Raw genomic sequence first — 17163 nt, 5'->3', positions numbered from 1 at the left:
CCCACCTGACTTATTTTTTTAAATCTCTTGACTTATGAATAGCATGACATTTTGGGTCTTATCACAGTTACCATTTACAGTGATGTTAGTGCAGCAGAAATAATATAAACTGCTATCAGTTATATTAACCAAAAAGGAACCAATAAATTGATATTATGGTAAAACTCTTGGTCAAAAAGATGTGGCTTCAGGAAATTCTTTGGGACGGAGAGCTAGAGAAGCACTGAGCTTCAGGAAGCAGGATCCTCGCAGCGCCTCATTATGTCATTGATTCCCCCAACTCTACTGATCATTTAGAACTACCTTTGCCACCATCTCTCACTCATCAACAAATTATCTAGGAGTGCCTGTCTAACATCCAGTATTGATGATCAAACATTTACTTGAACCAAATATTGGGAAGATCAAAGCTATTATTTTCAGTCCTTGTCAAAAACACTGACTTCATCTCTCCCTCAGGTCAATATCGGAACCGAAACAGACCATTCTTAACCTTGGTATCACATCTTCCAATTGAATATGCCACAGACGACTTATCTGTGCCATCAATAATTCCATTGATTTCCATCTCCGGATCATTGCCTGATTTTGATCCTGCCTCATCTTTTCTGTTATTTAATTGCCCTTCCATGCCTTGCTTCCCTCTGTGTTGCTTATTTCAATGATCTCTCAGATGGGCTCCCACGTTCTATCCCTGTCTATAATTCTCCTACCCATGCCCCAAATAACATCCAATTCAATTCACTCATCACATCCGTGCCTCCAAACCATGTTAGGTTTTCGTTATGTCATGATTCAGTTTAAATATTTTGGCCATCTCACCTATGACCATACAATTTTCTTAAGATATGAACTTTTGTTCTTTGGTCATTAATGATTTTAATTGCTCTCTCATTGCAATGTGCTTTCAAATGTTAAGATCCTAGACTGTGATTTCCACCCAGCCTCATTAACCTCTCATTTCTTCCTTAAAACTCCTCATAACCTAACTCCAAATATAGAGAACTCCTTGCTCCTTTAAACGTATTTAATTGGCAAACTTTCTAGATTTGTCTTTACTATGTGGCTCTATGCCAAACCTTGTTTGATAATTCTGCTGTAAAATGCACTACAACAACTATTTAAACCCTAGGTGTCGAACACAAACATTGTCTGATAGAATTTGGCTCTAGATGATGGGAAGTATGCTTTTGCAATCTCCAGATGCATCCAAATATTAAAGTGTAATTTTTAAATGTTTTGCTTCCATCTTAGGGCTGAAATTTAATTTATTATTTTTCACAAAAGTTAAATTGACAATGTAAGAAGCAACATTTCATTAATAAAATCAATTGGATTGAACCAAAAGTATTCAGTTTCAAAACTAAACAGAATAAATATCTAACCATATATCAGAGTTTACAACTTAAATGATAAACGGAATGCACTCTGGAAATGTTGAAAATAGTCATTCTGAAATACCATTCAGCTTGGATTTGATTTATTTACATAATCTTTTTGTTGATCTAAAAAAACATTTATCATAAATGTTCAGCCCTTATCAAGGGAATAGTAAGGGACTTTATAGCTTTCAAACTCAACTTTAAATTGAATAATGTTCACAAATCACTCATTAAGATGATGAAATTATGTTACTGTTATCATTTACATTTGATTGTTGATTTTTGAAGATAAACCAACAATTTATTTTAAAGTCACATCTTTGTGAAATAAGTATATTAATACAAATATACCAGAATCTCATAAATGCTCATAATAATTTTGCAACACTGCTAGTTAGGTACTCCAGGCTCCTAACATGCATATTTAAAATGGGAATTTTCTCGTGGTCTGGATGTTGGAATGGTTAGCCGTAGTAATAGGATTTGAATGGGTGAGGAATGACACAACAATGTGGAAACTTTGGAAAGTGGATGGTGGAGTGCAGGATATTATGGTTTATAACACCAACACCTTCACTGGTCTAGAGAAAGAGTGAAACATATTGAAAACTGGAATATGAAGAGCATGGATGTGTAAAACGATGTAATGAGTCATTCAGGGAATTTTAGATAGGAGGCAAGTTCTTGAACAAAGTCAATGTGTTGGGGAATAGAGAATCAATTAAATTGAAATGAACACGGGTGATTCAGTGGTGCAGCTAGTGGAGCTGCTGCGTCACAGCTCCTATGACATGGGTTCAGTCCTGATCGGCAATGCTTTCAGTGTGATGTTTGCATGTTCCCCCCTCTGATCACATGGGTTTCCCTTGGGCACTCCAGTTTCCTTTTTCAACCCAAAGGCGTGCAGGGTGGGAGGCTAATTGGCCACTGTCTGTTGTCCTTAGTGAAAGGTAGAATCTAGGGTAAGTTGACAGAATAAAGTAAGGTTGGTATAAAATGCATAGTTGAAGGTCAAGTCAAGTTTATTTCCTTATGCACAAGTATGGTGGTGTACAATGAAAATGTTGCCTGCAGTAGAATCACAGGCACATAAACTCAGACAACACATATGTTACGGATAAATTATACATTTCAAAAAGAAAGAAGAATGCAGAAAAAAGTCATTAGTGCAAGTCAACGCAGACTTGGTGGGTTGAAGAGCCTGATTCAAATAATGCCCCATTTGTGTTTTCTCGGGCTGGGGAATCTAGGAAGAGGGTCGAAAGTGTTTAATGTGTAGGAAGGAACTGCAGATGCCGGTTTAAACCACAGATAGACATAAAAAGCTGGAGTAATTCAGCGGGACAGGTGGCATCTCTGGAGAGATGGAATGGGTGACATTTCTGGTCGAGACCCTTCTTCAGACTGGTTAGGGATAATGGGAAACAAGAGATATAGACGACGATGTGGAGAGATAAAGAACAATGAATGAAAGATATGCAAAAAAGTAACGATGATACAGGCCATTGTTAGCTGTTTGGGTGAAAACGAGAAGCTGGTGCGACTTGGGTGGGGGAGGGATAGGGAGAGGGAATGCCAGGGCTACCTGTAGCTAGATAAATCAATATTCATACCACTGGGCTGTAAGCTGCCCAAGCCATTTGTATCGAAAATGGATAGGGGGTAGCCGGGGGTATCATTTTAGGATAAGGAGTTGGTCTTTTAGGACTATGATGTGGAAATTATGTTTTCCTGGAGAGGTCTGTAAACGTATGACATTCTGTACATTAGAGAACTGATTTCCCAGATTATTCCAAACGGAGATTGATGGATTTTATAGCGCGATGTTAAGGATAGGCCAGGAAGGTGAATTTGAAATTCAGGAACAGGTGTAATCTTATCAAATGATGGAGCAGACTTGATGAGCCATATGGCGTACTGCTTTTGCTTGTGTTCTCATGATCTGTATGATTACATTAAAAAATGACACATATAGGTTTGAAATTTGGATGAGAGTGGGCCATCAGTCTGTATTGTTCACTGCTGTCTTTTTTCAAATTGCAGCAAGAGCATTTAATTCCTGTGAATACTAATTGGAGATTGTAACATGCAACTATCTAATATTACTGCATGGTCAAATTGCCAGTCTGAACAAAGTCATTTACACACCAGCCACAATGCACAGCGGAAACTCTCACCACCTAAAGCTAGTTTCAAATTGCCAGTGTGACGTACTATTTTGGCAGAAGGCCAGTTACTTGTGTTGAATAAAACCACAGCTTGTATGTGTAGCAGGGGACCTTTGAGTGGCTGATAACATACAATAATGCCAAGAAAGTCAGGATGAAGATGAGTATAAATGCCAACTTTGGTAGACTGTTATGGATACGTGAGGTCTTGTAGCTACCATAATTGCCACTGCTGTCCTCGTTGTTTGAGCCTGGGAATAGTAATAACAGTCTCTGTCTAATTGTACCTGTCATGGATGCTCCATTGCAAACCTGCCAGCTTTCACTCTGTTTCGGACAATGCCCAAACAGCTGAAGTCGCGTGAAGCTCAAATTTGCTCTGTGCAAGCTCCAACTGGATTCTCAACAAGGTGTGTGGAGGCTCAGTGTGTTGAAGTGAGAGACAGGTCACCGCTAATTTTTTGTAAGAATATTGTCATTAAAATGACTTTGAACTCAAAACTGCAAGTTATGAACTTCACACATTGTTTCGCCTCACTTTGCTTGGCTAATAGGATCCTTGGTGACTTGCAAATTGAATAGAGATACATTTACACTGCTAAATGCAGGTTTGAACCAAGCTCATGAATTCCCACTAATTCTGGCACTGTTTCTCACTTTCTTTGAAAAAAGATCATTGTAGTTGTGAAATTATAATTGACTAGTCCGTGATAAATTGGAAGGAATGTTGAAGGTCATGTCTGGCAGCGTTAAGCCTTCTGGCGAGAATGGGAACATAAGATAGCGGTAGAGTTCAGGGTAAAGCTTTCATCAGTTATTATCTTTCAGGGTTATACTCTGTATTGACAGGCTGGGTTCCATTCTGTGCAAAGTCTGATCTCTCCACTGAGCAAATTAATAGGGAACAGAGCCCAACAAAGGCTGATTGATCCGTTCTCACATCAGGGGCATTTATTTAAACACAGCCCACTGTGGCATCGGACAAATGGCTAATGTTTAGTTGAGGCACTGTTGGGCAGAAACCCTTTGGTGACTATTTTAACCCATGCTTGCTGTGTAAAAGTAATAAAACAAGGAGCTAAATCCTATACTTGAATGGTCAAAAATTGTAAGTGATCTCATTTCATTTTATCAAATATATTTATCTTGGGCTAGCTCTGTTTCTCTATATCTCTACCCTGTTGTAGCTGGCCCAGTAACAGTAACATCTCCTCGAATGCTTCATGTCATTCCTCTATGTAAGCTTTGTTTGTTCTCTACATACATTTTCTTCTACATCTGCTTTCCGTTACCCATTTGTAACAGCCCCACTCTTGCGAAGCCTAGCCAGGATGCTCTGCTCTATTGTTGTCTTTCTCTTCAAAAGGACTTTTCAGTGCACATAGATGAATGATTTGTTTAAAGATAATAGATCATCCTTTGGGATTTACACCGATGACCTTTTAGTGCAGAGTCAGATGCAAAATTCACAAACTTCCTTGCACATGTCCATTTAGTTACATTGTCTTTTAAAAAAAAAAAGTAATCCAATTGATTGGGCAATAGTTAAAGATGTTATTTGAATTATAAACACCAAATTGAAAGTGCTGGAAATGAACAGGCAGAATGCATGGGAGGGGAGAAGCCGGGCTGATATAAGGCATTTGCCCTTTTCCAGCTTTCTTTTCCCTCCCCCTACAATCAATCTGAAGAAGGGTCTTGACCTAAAACGTCACCTATACTTGTTCCCCAGAGGTGTTGCCTGCCCTGCTGAGTTTCTCCAGCACTTTCTGTCCTTTTGTGTATTAACCAACATTGGCATTTCATTGTTTCACCATTTTCTGGTTTTACTTCAGATTTGCAGCTCCCTGCAATATTTTGTTCTTGTTTTATTTGTCAATGGCGAATGTCTAACCCAACATCCACCTGTTGCTCACCAGCACCTGCGACCACTATATGCACTGATCATGGGAAACCTGAGTGATCCCATTGATCTCCTGACTGCGTTTGTCAGGACAGCCACACTTTGGTCATCAGTATAGAGGGAATAGCACGTCACCAGCCCTTTTGCATGCTGACAGCATAACACCTCTATTTTATTCCTGACTGGCATTCAGTGGTATCTAGCTGAGTGTATTTGAGAAATGATGTTGTTTCATATTCCCCAAAGAAGAATACAGCTGAAAAGCTTTGTTGGGCTTACCATCTTCACTCGCCTGCAGGAAGCAGTACACAAAAATTATTTGTCAGGATTTAGGAGCAGCCTCTGTCTTAATTTTATTTGCCCAAAATATGTCTGCCTGGTTGGCTGCTGGCTTTTCAGGCAAATATTACCAAAGTTTGCATTATTCGTGAAGTTCACTGTCGTCTCCACCCTCCCATCCTCTCTCTCTTTTATCCCACGTCCACTCCTACTGACCACACAGATTCCCTAGGAATGCTCCTGCTTCACTCAGCCTTAAGCCTCCCGCCATTCTGTAGACTCGTGCTAAAGGTATTGGCAGAGGCACATTGCTGGACAGTGGGAGCCACCCACGAATGGCAGGGCAGGGAAATTATATCATTCAGCAGTATGGCAACAGAGGGGGTTTCCTCCCTGGCAATTGGCAAGCCTTTCCTCTTTAGAGCCAGCCTCCAAGCTGTAACATGGGTAAGTACTGGTAGATACTCCTGTTGATAGACATAAAATGCTAGAGAAACTCAGCGGGTTAAGGGCCTGTCCCACCAGCATGCGATTGCATGCGTCTAGCGCGACCAAACGTGGTGGCTTGAGGCATACGGCCTCGCGGGGCCGGTCCCACTTACAACCGCGGAGCCGTATGGAGCTGGTCCCGACATCATACTCACCAATCAGCTGGGCAGGAGGCGATCCGATTGAATTTGGACGTTGCACGGCATCGGGCGGTTACGTCATCACGCAACGGCACGCCGGGCGGTGACGTCATCGCGCAACGCCACGCGCTAGCCGTACGCCGTCAAGACGCTGCGTACGACTTTGAGACGCTGCGCACGCCCGTTGAGGCGCTGCGTACGGCGTCGAGACGCTGCGTACGCCCGTCGAGGCGCTGCGTACGGCCTCAATGCAGCTGCGGGCCGACAGGCCGTTGCCGCGCGGGATTTTTGGACAGTGTCAGTTTTTCGGAGCCCCGCGCGATGTTGGGACCAGCTCCGCACAACTCCATACGGCTCCGCCGATCGAAGTGGGACTGGCCCCACGAGGCCGTACGGCTCAAGCGACCACGTTAGGTCGCGCTCGCCGCATGCAGTCACATGCTGGTGGGACAGGCCCTTTAGGCAGCATCTCTGGAGAAAGGAATAGGTGATGTTTCGGGTCGAGACTCTTCTTGCTTCAGAATGGGCGAGCAAGTTGTTGCCCATTGGTGGGGTCAGCGGTAGGTGAGAGATGTTAAGAATATCAAGTCTTGTCTAACCTGTGCCTGTGAAATTTATCTTTTATTGGACTTCCTGCGGACAATTAAATAGTCCCTTAGATTTAAGCAACACTGTTTGTAACAGCTGAATCCACAGGAAAGTAGTCATTTCCTGTCGGTAAACACTAACCTCAAGTACTTCGCCCGTACAGCAAGTTCTGGTGTTTTCATTTAGTTGTAAAGGCAGCAGCTCTTGGTTGTGCAATTTTGTGGGAGCTTTTGCCTAATCTGTTATGTTAAGAGAAACAGTTGCCACATTTGTAAGTATTTAAGGGGGGGAGGGGGGGGAATCAAAGCTAAGAACCAATGTCACCATAGAACCAATTGTTTTGACTTTGTGTATCAAGATAATCAGATTTGTGGTTGAGACCTCAAAGCGCTCTAAGTTATCTTTCCCAAAGCCACAAATGTGACATTAAATTGATAAAGGATAAACACAAGAAAACAGCATCTGCTGTTCCTAAACATTGAATTGTTTTCTGTAGATCAGTCAATGACCTGCCGTTTACCAATGTGCTGTGAATTTTTACTCTCAAAATCTTGAAGCCTTTTCTGCAGTTAGTGTACAGTACTTCACTCTCCTGTCAGCTACATTGACTGATCTGGGACATGTTTTAACTTGTGAGTAAAACTAAAGAGGAGTGAAAATAAATGCTTTATTTATTTCCGTTGCAAAGTCCTAAAATAGTGTCTATTCACACTCCACAGCTTCGGCTATTCCAGATAACGGCAAGAAGAATTGTTTAAAATTGAAAGTCCTCGTGCGACAAACAAGTAAGTTTCTTTAGCACGCTTGCAAGGGTGGCTTTAGTGCATGCTTTATTGTAAGCAGTGATAAAAAAATTTTTAAAGTTTTTCTTTCTTATTGTGTATATCCTGTGTGGTATCTGTTCTGTATATAGCATTTTCTGTGTTTTTTTCATCATATTTTTTTTTTCTTACACTTCTTCACTGAGCTTTTACGGCAGTTGCTAACTTGTTGTTTCTGATAGTTTTCCATGGCTGAAACAAATGGACGAGTTCAGCATTACACAACGTGGAACAATAAAAAAGGAAATAAAAAAATAGCAGGGAAATTAAAAATGTCAAACTAACATATTTGGCTATTATTTCTATTTTTGTTATAGAAAGCTGTTCGAAAACTGTAGGTGTACATGAAAGTGTTTTCGGTGCTAACGACAGAGTAGACAGTTCATTAGAACCAGCAGGTTAGTATGCTTAGAGAATCTTTTAACCAGTTCGTCTGTCCCCAACCCCAACCCCTTCTCTTAATTGCCCCTCCTTCACAGTTTGCATGCCCTGCATGGATTCAGTGTTGAAAGTTTGTTCCCCTTCCTCCCCCTTTTTTTGGTGACTCTTCTACAATATATTTATTACAACAGGACAATGCAATAACTCCTGCATGGTGTGCCAGATTTTTATTCTGTGCAGTGCTGGATATTCTTCTTGGTACAAATATATTGAGACAGGATATCCAGCAGGTAGAATGCTTCTGCTGTCTTCTAACCATTATTTTGCATTTGCTTCACAGAAAAGAAGCTAATTCAAAAAATTGTTTTAATTAAGGAAGTTGATCTGCATAATATTCCAATAAAACTGACTAATGATTTATGAAATCAAAAGCATGAAACTAACTTTTTTTTAAATTGGTATGTGGGAGGGAGGCAGGGATTGCTCCAAAATTGAATGGGATTCCAGTTTTCATGCACTCTAAGGAATGTGTCCATGACAGCTGAAAATATTGTCACTTTGTGACATCTGGTCCCCTCAGTTTGGTAGAATTCAGGCTTCTATCTGCCTGTATCGCTGCCTTGAACAGAAATAGATGTGTCTGGAGCATATTTATGTGTCTTTGTATTTTTAATGTTGTCCTTTTCATTAAAGTCTGCCACCAACATTTATGTCTCCGAGTACATTTGGTTGTGCTTGCTGTCTGCTGCTATCAATATTTTAGCAAACCTAACATGTCAATTTCATTATTTTGAGGGACTGAGTGGCACAGTGGATCAAGTTCACCATTCACTTTTGGAATTAGGTTTTGGATTCAACCCAGATTGATGGGACCACATTCTGTCTGGGAGAGAAATAGTATTAATATGGAGTTGCTAAAGACTGTGAATGTTCCAAAGCTCTCTGCAGCCAATAAACTATGTTTTGAAGCATTGTCACTGTTCAGCATTGCATATAATTTACAGCACACAAGAAAGCCCTTTGGCCCGTTATGACTGTATCAGCAACGCTGAAAATGTGACTGAGAGTTGGTGCACACCAGTATGAAGGAAACAAATATTTAGTGTATCTTTATTACATGTTAACATACAACATAGAACAGGACAACACAGGAACAGGCCCTTCAGCCCACAATATCTGTGCCAAGACCATCACTTATCTGCCTGCACATAACCCATATCCCTCTGTTCCCTGCATATCCATATGCCTATCCAAAAATATTTTAAATGCCACCATCAGCTGCAAATGTATCTGCTTCAAACAGCAGTGCGTTCCAGGCACTCGCCACACTGTGTAAAAAAAAAAAAACGCCCATCTCCTTTAAATTTTCCCCCTCTCACCTTAAAGCTATGCCCTATAGTATTTTATTTTTTCCATCTTGGGAAAGAATTCTGACTGTCTATCCTATCTATGCCTCTCATAATTTGTATATACTTCTAACAGGTTTCCCTGCAACCTCCTGCATTCCAGAAGTTGCTTTATTGAAAAGTGTAACCTGGATATGAAAAGGCATCGTGTGATTTTGTTTGAATCATACATGACCAGGTCTCAGTTTAACTAAATGATCTGAATTCCTGCGTGAAAGATTGTGTGGCAGTTTGAGTTGAACATCTATTGAGATTGAATATGACTAAACAAAGACTACCAAAAAATAACAATTCTCACCTGATCCCATATTTTTACATTTCTTGGTAGAAATCACCAGAGCTTGTTGGTCTGTTTAGAAATCAACCTTTTTGTCCAGAACCAGGGGCCACAGTCTTAGAATAAAGGGGAGGTCATTTAAGACTGAGGTGAGAAAAAACTTCACCTAGAGAGTTGTGAATTTATGGAATTCCCTGCCACAGAGGGCAGTGGAGACCAAGTCACTGGATGGATTTAAGAGAGAGTGAGATAGAGCTCTAGGGGCTAGTGGAGTCAAGGGATATGGGGAGAAGGCAGACACAGGTTATTGATAGGGGATGATCAGCCATGATCACAATGAATGGCGGTGCTGGCTCGAAGGGCCGAATGGTCTCCTCCTGCACCTATTTTCTATGTTTCTATTAACCTAAAGCAGGCTGATCCTGAACACTTGAATAGTGTTTTTATTTTTCCACATACAAATTTTTGTATTGGTGCCAAAAGTATTTTTATTGCCTTAGTTAAGTGTCCCCACACAGTCAGTGACAAATGGGGGATATGATATGCAAAGCCAACCTGTTCTCATGTAGTTCATGCAGGTACTTCTTCCAGTAATGATAGCCATAATGTGATCAGCAGCAATAAGCCCAGCCTATCGCTTTACACTTTTCCCAGCTTCTTCCCTTGACTGCAAACCATAAGTTATTTGTTACTTAGTTTCAGTTTATAGATAGAGTATGAAAACAGACCCTTCAGCCCACCGAGTCCAGGCCGACCTCCTATCACCTGTCAACAATAGTTCTATGTTATCCCACTGCCTACACATTAGAGGCAATTTTATGGAAACCAATTAACCTGTAAACCCTCACATGGGAGGAAACTGAGCACCCGGAGGAAACCCACGCAGTCACAGGGAGAACGTGCAAACTCCACACAGACAGCATCCGAGGTCAGGATCGAACCCGGGCCTGTGGCTCTATGTGCAGCAGCTCTACCAGCTGAGCCACTGTGTCACCCCCAACTCTTCCAGTTGTCATCAGAGATCAGCATATGCTCCATCAGCGTACAAATTAAACCTGCAACCTATTCCGTCCTTTTGACTGAACATGTAGATTTTGTAAAGTTTAGCTCTTTTGCCATGATGAATTTAAGTTTTTTTTTTTTCATTTTAGCTCACTTGTCATTTATTTCTGGCAATTCTTTAAAAATATTTATCTTTCAATGCTTTCTAACAGAGTGGCAATGATATGACTTATCTCCCTTTACTAAATTCAAAGCTCTTGATCAAAAGGAATAACAGTCAGTGGGGTTTCATGTTCCCTTTATGAATGACTCTTACTCCTATGAGTGTGGTCCCTCTGCTCCTACAAAGGGAGCAGTCCACCCAAAAGATGCCATCACTCATCACAACATGTTTCAAGTAAAACGGTACTTCACACCAGTTGGACTAAATCTAACCGGGTCACCAAATGCAGAGTATTTCCCCAAAGTTCCCATCAAGGTGAACAAAGTCCGTTTTAATGTAAACATGTAAATAGATTGCAGTGTTAAGTGATTTCACTGCTGAATGAGGAAAGAGGAATTTTGTGCTTGGAATGTGCATTAGCTCAGGATTCAAACTTATCTTTAGTTCCAATGAAGGGATATTAACCCAATGTTGAGGTGTCCTTTCAAGCTCTGTCATCACAGACCATCCTTATCTGAATGGAGATTGGTTGACAATGTTATTAGCACACAGCTACTTGCATATATTATCCCCCCATCGTAACAAAGGCAGAGTCCCCCTTGTCCTCACCTTCCACCCTGCCAGCCGTCACATACAACAAATAATCCTCCGACATTTTCGCCACCTCCAACGTGATCCCACCACTTGCCACATCTTCCCATCTCCTCCCCTGTCTGCTTTCCGCAGAGACCTATCCCTCCGTAACTCCCTGGTCAATTTGTCCCTTCCCACCCGAACCACCCCCTCTCCGGGCACTTTCCCTTGCAACCGCAGGAAATGCTACACTTGTCGCTTTACCTCCCCCATTGACTCTATTCAAGGACCCAAGTAGTCTTTCTAGGTGTGGCAGAGGTTCACCTGCACCTTCTCCAATCTCATCTACAGCATCCGCTGCTCTAGATGTCAGCTGCTCTACATCGGTGAGACCAAGCGTAGGCTTGGCGATCGCTTCGCCGAACACCTCCGCTCGGTCCGCAATAACCAACCTGATCTCCCGGTGGCTCAGCACTTCAACTCCCCCTCCCATTCCGAATCCGACCTTTCTGTCCTGGGCCTCCTCCATGGCCAGAGTGAGGACCATCGTAAATTGGAGGAGCAGCACCCCATATTTCGCTTGGGCAGTTTACACCCCAGCGGTATGAACATTGACTTCTCTAATTTCAGGTAGTCCCTGCTTTCTCCTCCCCTTCTCAGCTCTCCCTCAGCCCACTGGCTCCACCTCTTCCTTTCTTCTTCCCACCCCCTCACATCAGTCTGAAGAGGGGTTTCGACCCGAAACGTTGCCTATTTCCTTCGCTCCATAGATGCTGCCTCACCCGCTGAGTTTCTCCAGCATTTTTGTCTATCTTCGATTTTCCAGCATCTGCAGTTCCTTCTTAAAAATCTTATGCATATATTATCGAGTAGCCAAACATCTCAGACCTGAAATGTCTGGACTGAGAACAGAAAATTGTACCGAATGTCAAGGAATTTAGAGGTGAGATTAAAGACGTGGACAAAGATATAGGCTTTCAATATGGTATTAATAGCAGAGAGTAAAGTAGTGAGACAGAACGGTTTTGAAAGTTAAAGAAAATGAGGAGGGCATAAGCGTAGGATCTATATTTGACAGTATAGTGAAGAAAGTAGGGAACAAAGTAATTGTATGATACGGTGGGGAAGTTGGAAACTGATAACAAATACTAGGGAATTAAGGCATTGAAGGGTTGAATATGATCAGAGAAAAAAACCCAGTGGATTTTGGTGAAGGCAGGATTTGAAAATATTGGATAATTAGCAAATGACCATTTATCAGGTGCTGTTCTTGAAGATTTCAGTCAAAACAAACGTTGCCATCATGTTACACGCTGAAAGGATTAGATTAGAAATGTAATCCCTGTGATAGAAAATACATACAAAATGTATAAAATGACAACTGGATTCACAAATTCTGAGATTTCTACGTGAAATCTGAATTTCAGATTATTTCTTCGGTCAGTCAGCCAAAACCGACTGACCGACCGACATCACCTTGGTGTGGTAATACAGTGGATTATCGCTGATTAACATTAAAACTACTATTGTGAAAAAGGTTCCCAATAGCTCAGTCTCAAAATTTAATCAAAATCATTCAATGCAAAATGCTTAATATTTTGCAAATATGTAGGAACTGTTATCCAGAGAAAATCATCTTTTAGATCTCTTACCTTTTGGGACTGCCTTCCACCAGATAGGCAATATTTAAGATGAATAGAATCTTTCCAAAATGCAGTGTAGTTGGGGTTTTTTTTTTAAAGTGTATAATGCCATTTTTAAAAATTGCGCAGGCTGCCAATTTAGACAAGGATTTCATTTGCCCAGGAAGGAAAATTCATGTAACTTTGGTTTTTCCAGTTGATATTTCGGTACTGGCAAATACAGGAACAGTCGCTCTTCCTCCTGAAGCCGTTATCTTTTCAAACCCATGGCTAAACAGAAAACAGATCACACCCTACAGTAGTGGCTTCACTTCCCGAGACGGCAATTAAAACATATTTTAAAAGAATGTACAGTCAGTAATAGTTTTTTGTCTTCCAAGCAACAAATGGAGAATATTACTATTAGTTCCTCATTTACAAACCAAGTTTGGATGAAGAAATACACTCACTGTGCCATTCAGCTGTTGCCAGTTTCTGCCTGGTTATAAATAAAGGTCATTGTGATGGTATTAGCAGCGACTCAGTGAGATACTCTGTTGGTTTTCTCATGCAGTTTGTAGATCTCTTTTACAAACAAAACCAGAAAGATTGGATTTGACTCGTTTCAATTGCCTCAGATTTTTGGAATGAGTTTAATCTAAACTCTTCCATTGTAGGTATACGATTAAATTTTACCAGTAGCGTATGCATTGACTCATTTAAAAAATAATGCTAAGTAATTTGATGAGAAGGCCAACAGTGGATGTGGTGCGTGAAATTTTTTTTTTTTTAATTTGTTGAACAAATTATACAGAAATTAGTTGGCTCCTTGGTATTAAATGTCTGGCTTGTGCGTTTAAATATTAGTAATTGAGGCTTTATATTGCCTCCTCTCAGCCACTGCATTTGATTTGCATTGGTTTTCCATAAACTCCATGAAAGTTAAAAAAAAAATAAAGACAAATTTGAAATGCATTGTAGATTGTTAGAAGGTGAATTGCCAGTGTGACAATTAAACGTGTTTGGCCAAGGAGCTGAGCTGACCTGTATATGTGACTAAAGTACTGAGGATTACTCTTTCATATGGCGTTTGCTGTAACCGCATTGCTTTCTCTCTTTGTTCTGTCTAAATAGATGATACCATCCATGAAGCTGAGCCATCGCGAGGTGACAATGATGCTCAAACAGCCAGGATATCCCCGCTACTTTTGGCAACTGTACTATTACTTTTCTTGATGCGTTCAACATTGTAGTGCTCAAAAATACAAGGAACCTCTGACACAGCATGGCTGGATCAGGAAACATCACGAATTCTGTAACTGCACTTTTGAAGAGGGGGACATTCAGTTAATCCAGGCATAAGATTTATTTTCTGTCCGGATAGTAGAGAGTAATTAAGAGGGATGATGCGTCCAAACTGATAAAACCCCTGCAAAAATGCCAAATTATATTTTGAGACTAATGAATCTTATTTTCCTGTGCATTTCTTCTTTCAAAGTACCCTGAGGTGGTTTGGCTCTTGTCATCCAAGTGCAGATGAGAAACAGTAGTGGCAGATGCAGTGACTGAAGAATAAGAATATTGAGCAGAAGCCCAAGAGGGTTTTAGTCCTCCATGCAATATTTATACCTTATCACTCAGTACCGTAAGATGATCACGCAAGGCATCGAGTCACCATGTCAGAACTTTAGGGGAGATATTACAAATAGATATAACCCCATCCCTCTTGGGACTTATAATTTAACATGTGTCTGAAGAGAGGGTTCCTGTGCTTGTGCAGTAGCTAATATGGTCTGTAATATTTTGTATTTTCCGCACATTTCTTGTTTCATGGGCTCTTGGCAGGGCTTTGCATTTTTGTAGGAGATGAGTGTACCTTAAATAGCCTTTGAAAAAATTGGGAATCACCACAGAACTGAAGAGTGGTGCAATTTGCAAAGGCTACTAGCATAATGCTGAACCATGTGAGAAACACAAATATAAAGGTAGATTAGAAATGCTGGTTTCATTTGTAACAAGGATAGTTTTCATGTGAATAAGGATAGACATTGTGAATAACATAACGGTTTGGAATTTATTTTAACACCATATTCAACAAGTGAAAAGGTAATGAACTGAGAATGTAAAATACTGCATTTTTTATTTCCTGTAAAACTGGATTGCGATCCACTCTGTAATAGTGATGGAACAATTGTATATTTTTCTGACAGCTGTAAACTTCAGTTTATTATTTGACCAATTAATTTCTGGCTGTTTAGACAGGACGTTGCCAACATGCTTTGATAATGAATAAATTCAATATGAAACAATTACTATTACATACTTGGAGGATTCAAACACAAACTGGACACCCCTGTTGTTATGGAAGACATTTGAGACCTACAACTTTTTGCTTGTTTGTTTTTAGTTGCCTTTTTTAAAGCAGGGAAAAAAGGATCAGTCTGTTCAGTGGATACTGTGTATCCTGTAATAGTCTATAACATTAGTGTTAGCTTAGTACATTGATTTGTACCTTTTATTGGAGGGCAAAAGGAAAAAATACATTGTTTAAATTCTGTATTATTAGCAACCTATGTTGTAAATAGTGTTTGATAAAGTATTAATTCCAATTCTTACACCTTTTATAATTGAATACAATAGAATTTCTGGATTTGATTGAGCAGTTTAAGCAAACAGATCTATGTTGGATTTGAAGATGTGTTTCAACAAACAGTACTGGTAGTGGCTACATGGATTGTGTAAACGCTACACACGGCTGGAAGCGCAGGAGGTGCAGCCTGCACATTGCTTATCTCGATGAACAGGAGGGAAGCAAAAAACTGTGACTTGACATTCAACGTATTGGTCCTAAATGTTTAGGAGGTGTGAAGAAAGTCGCTTGATTGGTGTACTTGATTGTTTTTGTTCTCCCTGCCCCGGAAATGAAGTGAATATTTTACGGAAAGATCTTGCCTGCGTCCGCCTGGTATACACATGGAATCCAGTAAGAAAAAGAAAGTTTGCCCGGTATAGTTTTGTAAATCGTGTCTCCTGCTTTCTCCCTCTTTGTGTGGAATCGGCTCCTCCCAGGGACAGGAGTAGGGGTGCACCCTGTACCTGTCACCAATCAGTCACACTTTACTGACCTACCTTGCAGTGTGGAATGGAAACGGTTCGATAAATTTGGAAGCATAGAAATTAATCCACTCCCCTTTTATTCACTCCACGTAGATCAGCTGTTCCCTGCTTTCATCCAAGCCTTCATTGAGCGGTGAATGGGTAAATCTGTTCTATTTGGCAACTCCGAGTTTTTCCCATGCATTAGCCCCCAAACTGTTCTGATGCGAGACGAATCTTCTTACAATCGCGTTGCTGCCATTGTCTGTACAGTTTAATAAATGCTGGCATGTTGAAGGTTACTCATGGAGTCTGCTAAATCTGTTTTAGATGCTTACTCTTGACACTCCGTCAGAGTCACTCATTGTTTGTGCGTCTGGATATTAGAGTCCAGCCATTGTCGTCCTGTGCCTGTATTGCCCTGCTCAAGAAGCGCTTGAAATGCAGATTCTTTGCACTTATTGAAGAGTGCTTTTTTGACATGCTTGTAAGAGAAAGAAACAAACCTATGGTCTTCTGCCATGTGGATACTCTATACATCTGTTTTGTATATACACGTGTCTGAGCAGCTATACATAAATAAAACTAAAGATGTTCATCATTTGTAATGTTCCGTGTGTTTGGCCATTAAAAGTAGGGAGATGTGTTTTAAAGGGCAAAAGACCGACTCATTCTTCATGTTAAATTTTCAGAAAGTTTGTATGTTTTATTCGGAAAATATTCCTAGGGGGTACTTTAAAAAAAATCCCATAATATGCACTAAAAAATGAAATTTCAGCATGAAAAGCTTAGGAAGTAAGCGCTATATGTATATAATTCAGGTGAAACCGAGTAGTCCTGACATCGGGTGCGACTAATGGTCAAATTAGTTTA

At 40.6% G+C, this 17163-nt stretch overlaps 1 protein-coding gene across 2 annotated transcripts in view; it reads left to right on the top strand.

Moving 5' to 3' along the window:
• The window catches only part of efna5 (ephrin A5), a 204379-nt gene extending 187433 nt beyond the window's left edge, over positions 1-16946 (top strand). Inside the window, exons 3-5 of one of the 2 annotated variants that reach the window (XM_033017388.1) lie at positions 7669-7734; positions 8088-8168; positions 14329-16946. In XM_033017388.1, coding sequence (XP_032873279.1) covers positions 7669-7734; positions 8088-8168; positions 14329-14447 — 266 coding nt within the window. In that variant the 3' untranslated portion in view covers positions 14448-16946. The remainder of the gene's footprint in view (positions 1-7668; positions 7735-8087; positions 8169-14328) is intronic. The other variant, XM_033017389.1, reaches the window with a different exon arrangement.
• The last annotated feature ends 217 nt before the right edge of the window (positions 16947-17163 follow it).

Source organism: Amblyraja radiata, chromosome 3, assembly GCF_010909765.2.
Source record: "Amblyraja radiata isolate CabotCenter1 chromosome 3, sAmbRad1.1.pri, whole genome shotgun sequence".
NCBI classification, from domain to species: domain Eukaryota; kingdom Metazoa; phylum Chordata; class Chondrichthyes; order Rajiformes; family Rajidae; genus Amblyraja; species Amblyraja radiata.
The sequence above is the reverse complement of the archived record's forward strand: the minus strand, read 5'-3'. Positions and strand labels throughout refer to the sequence as shown.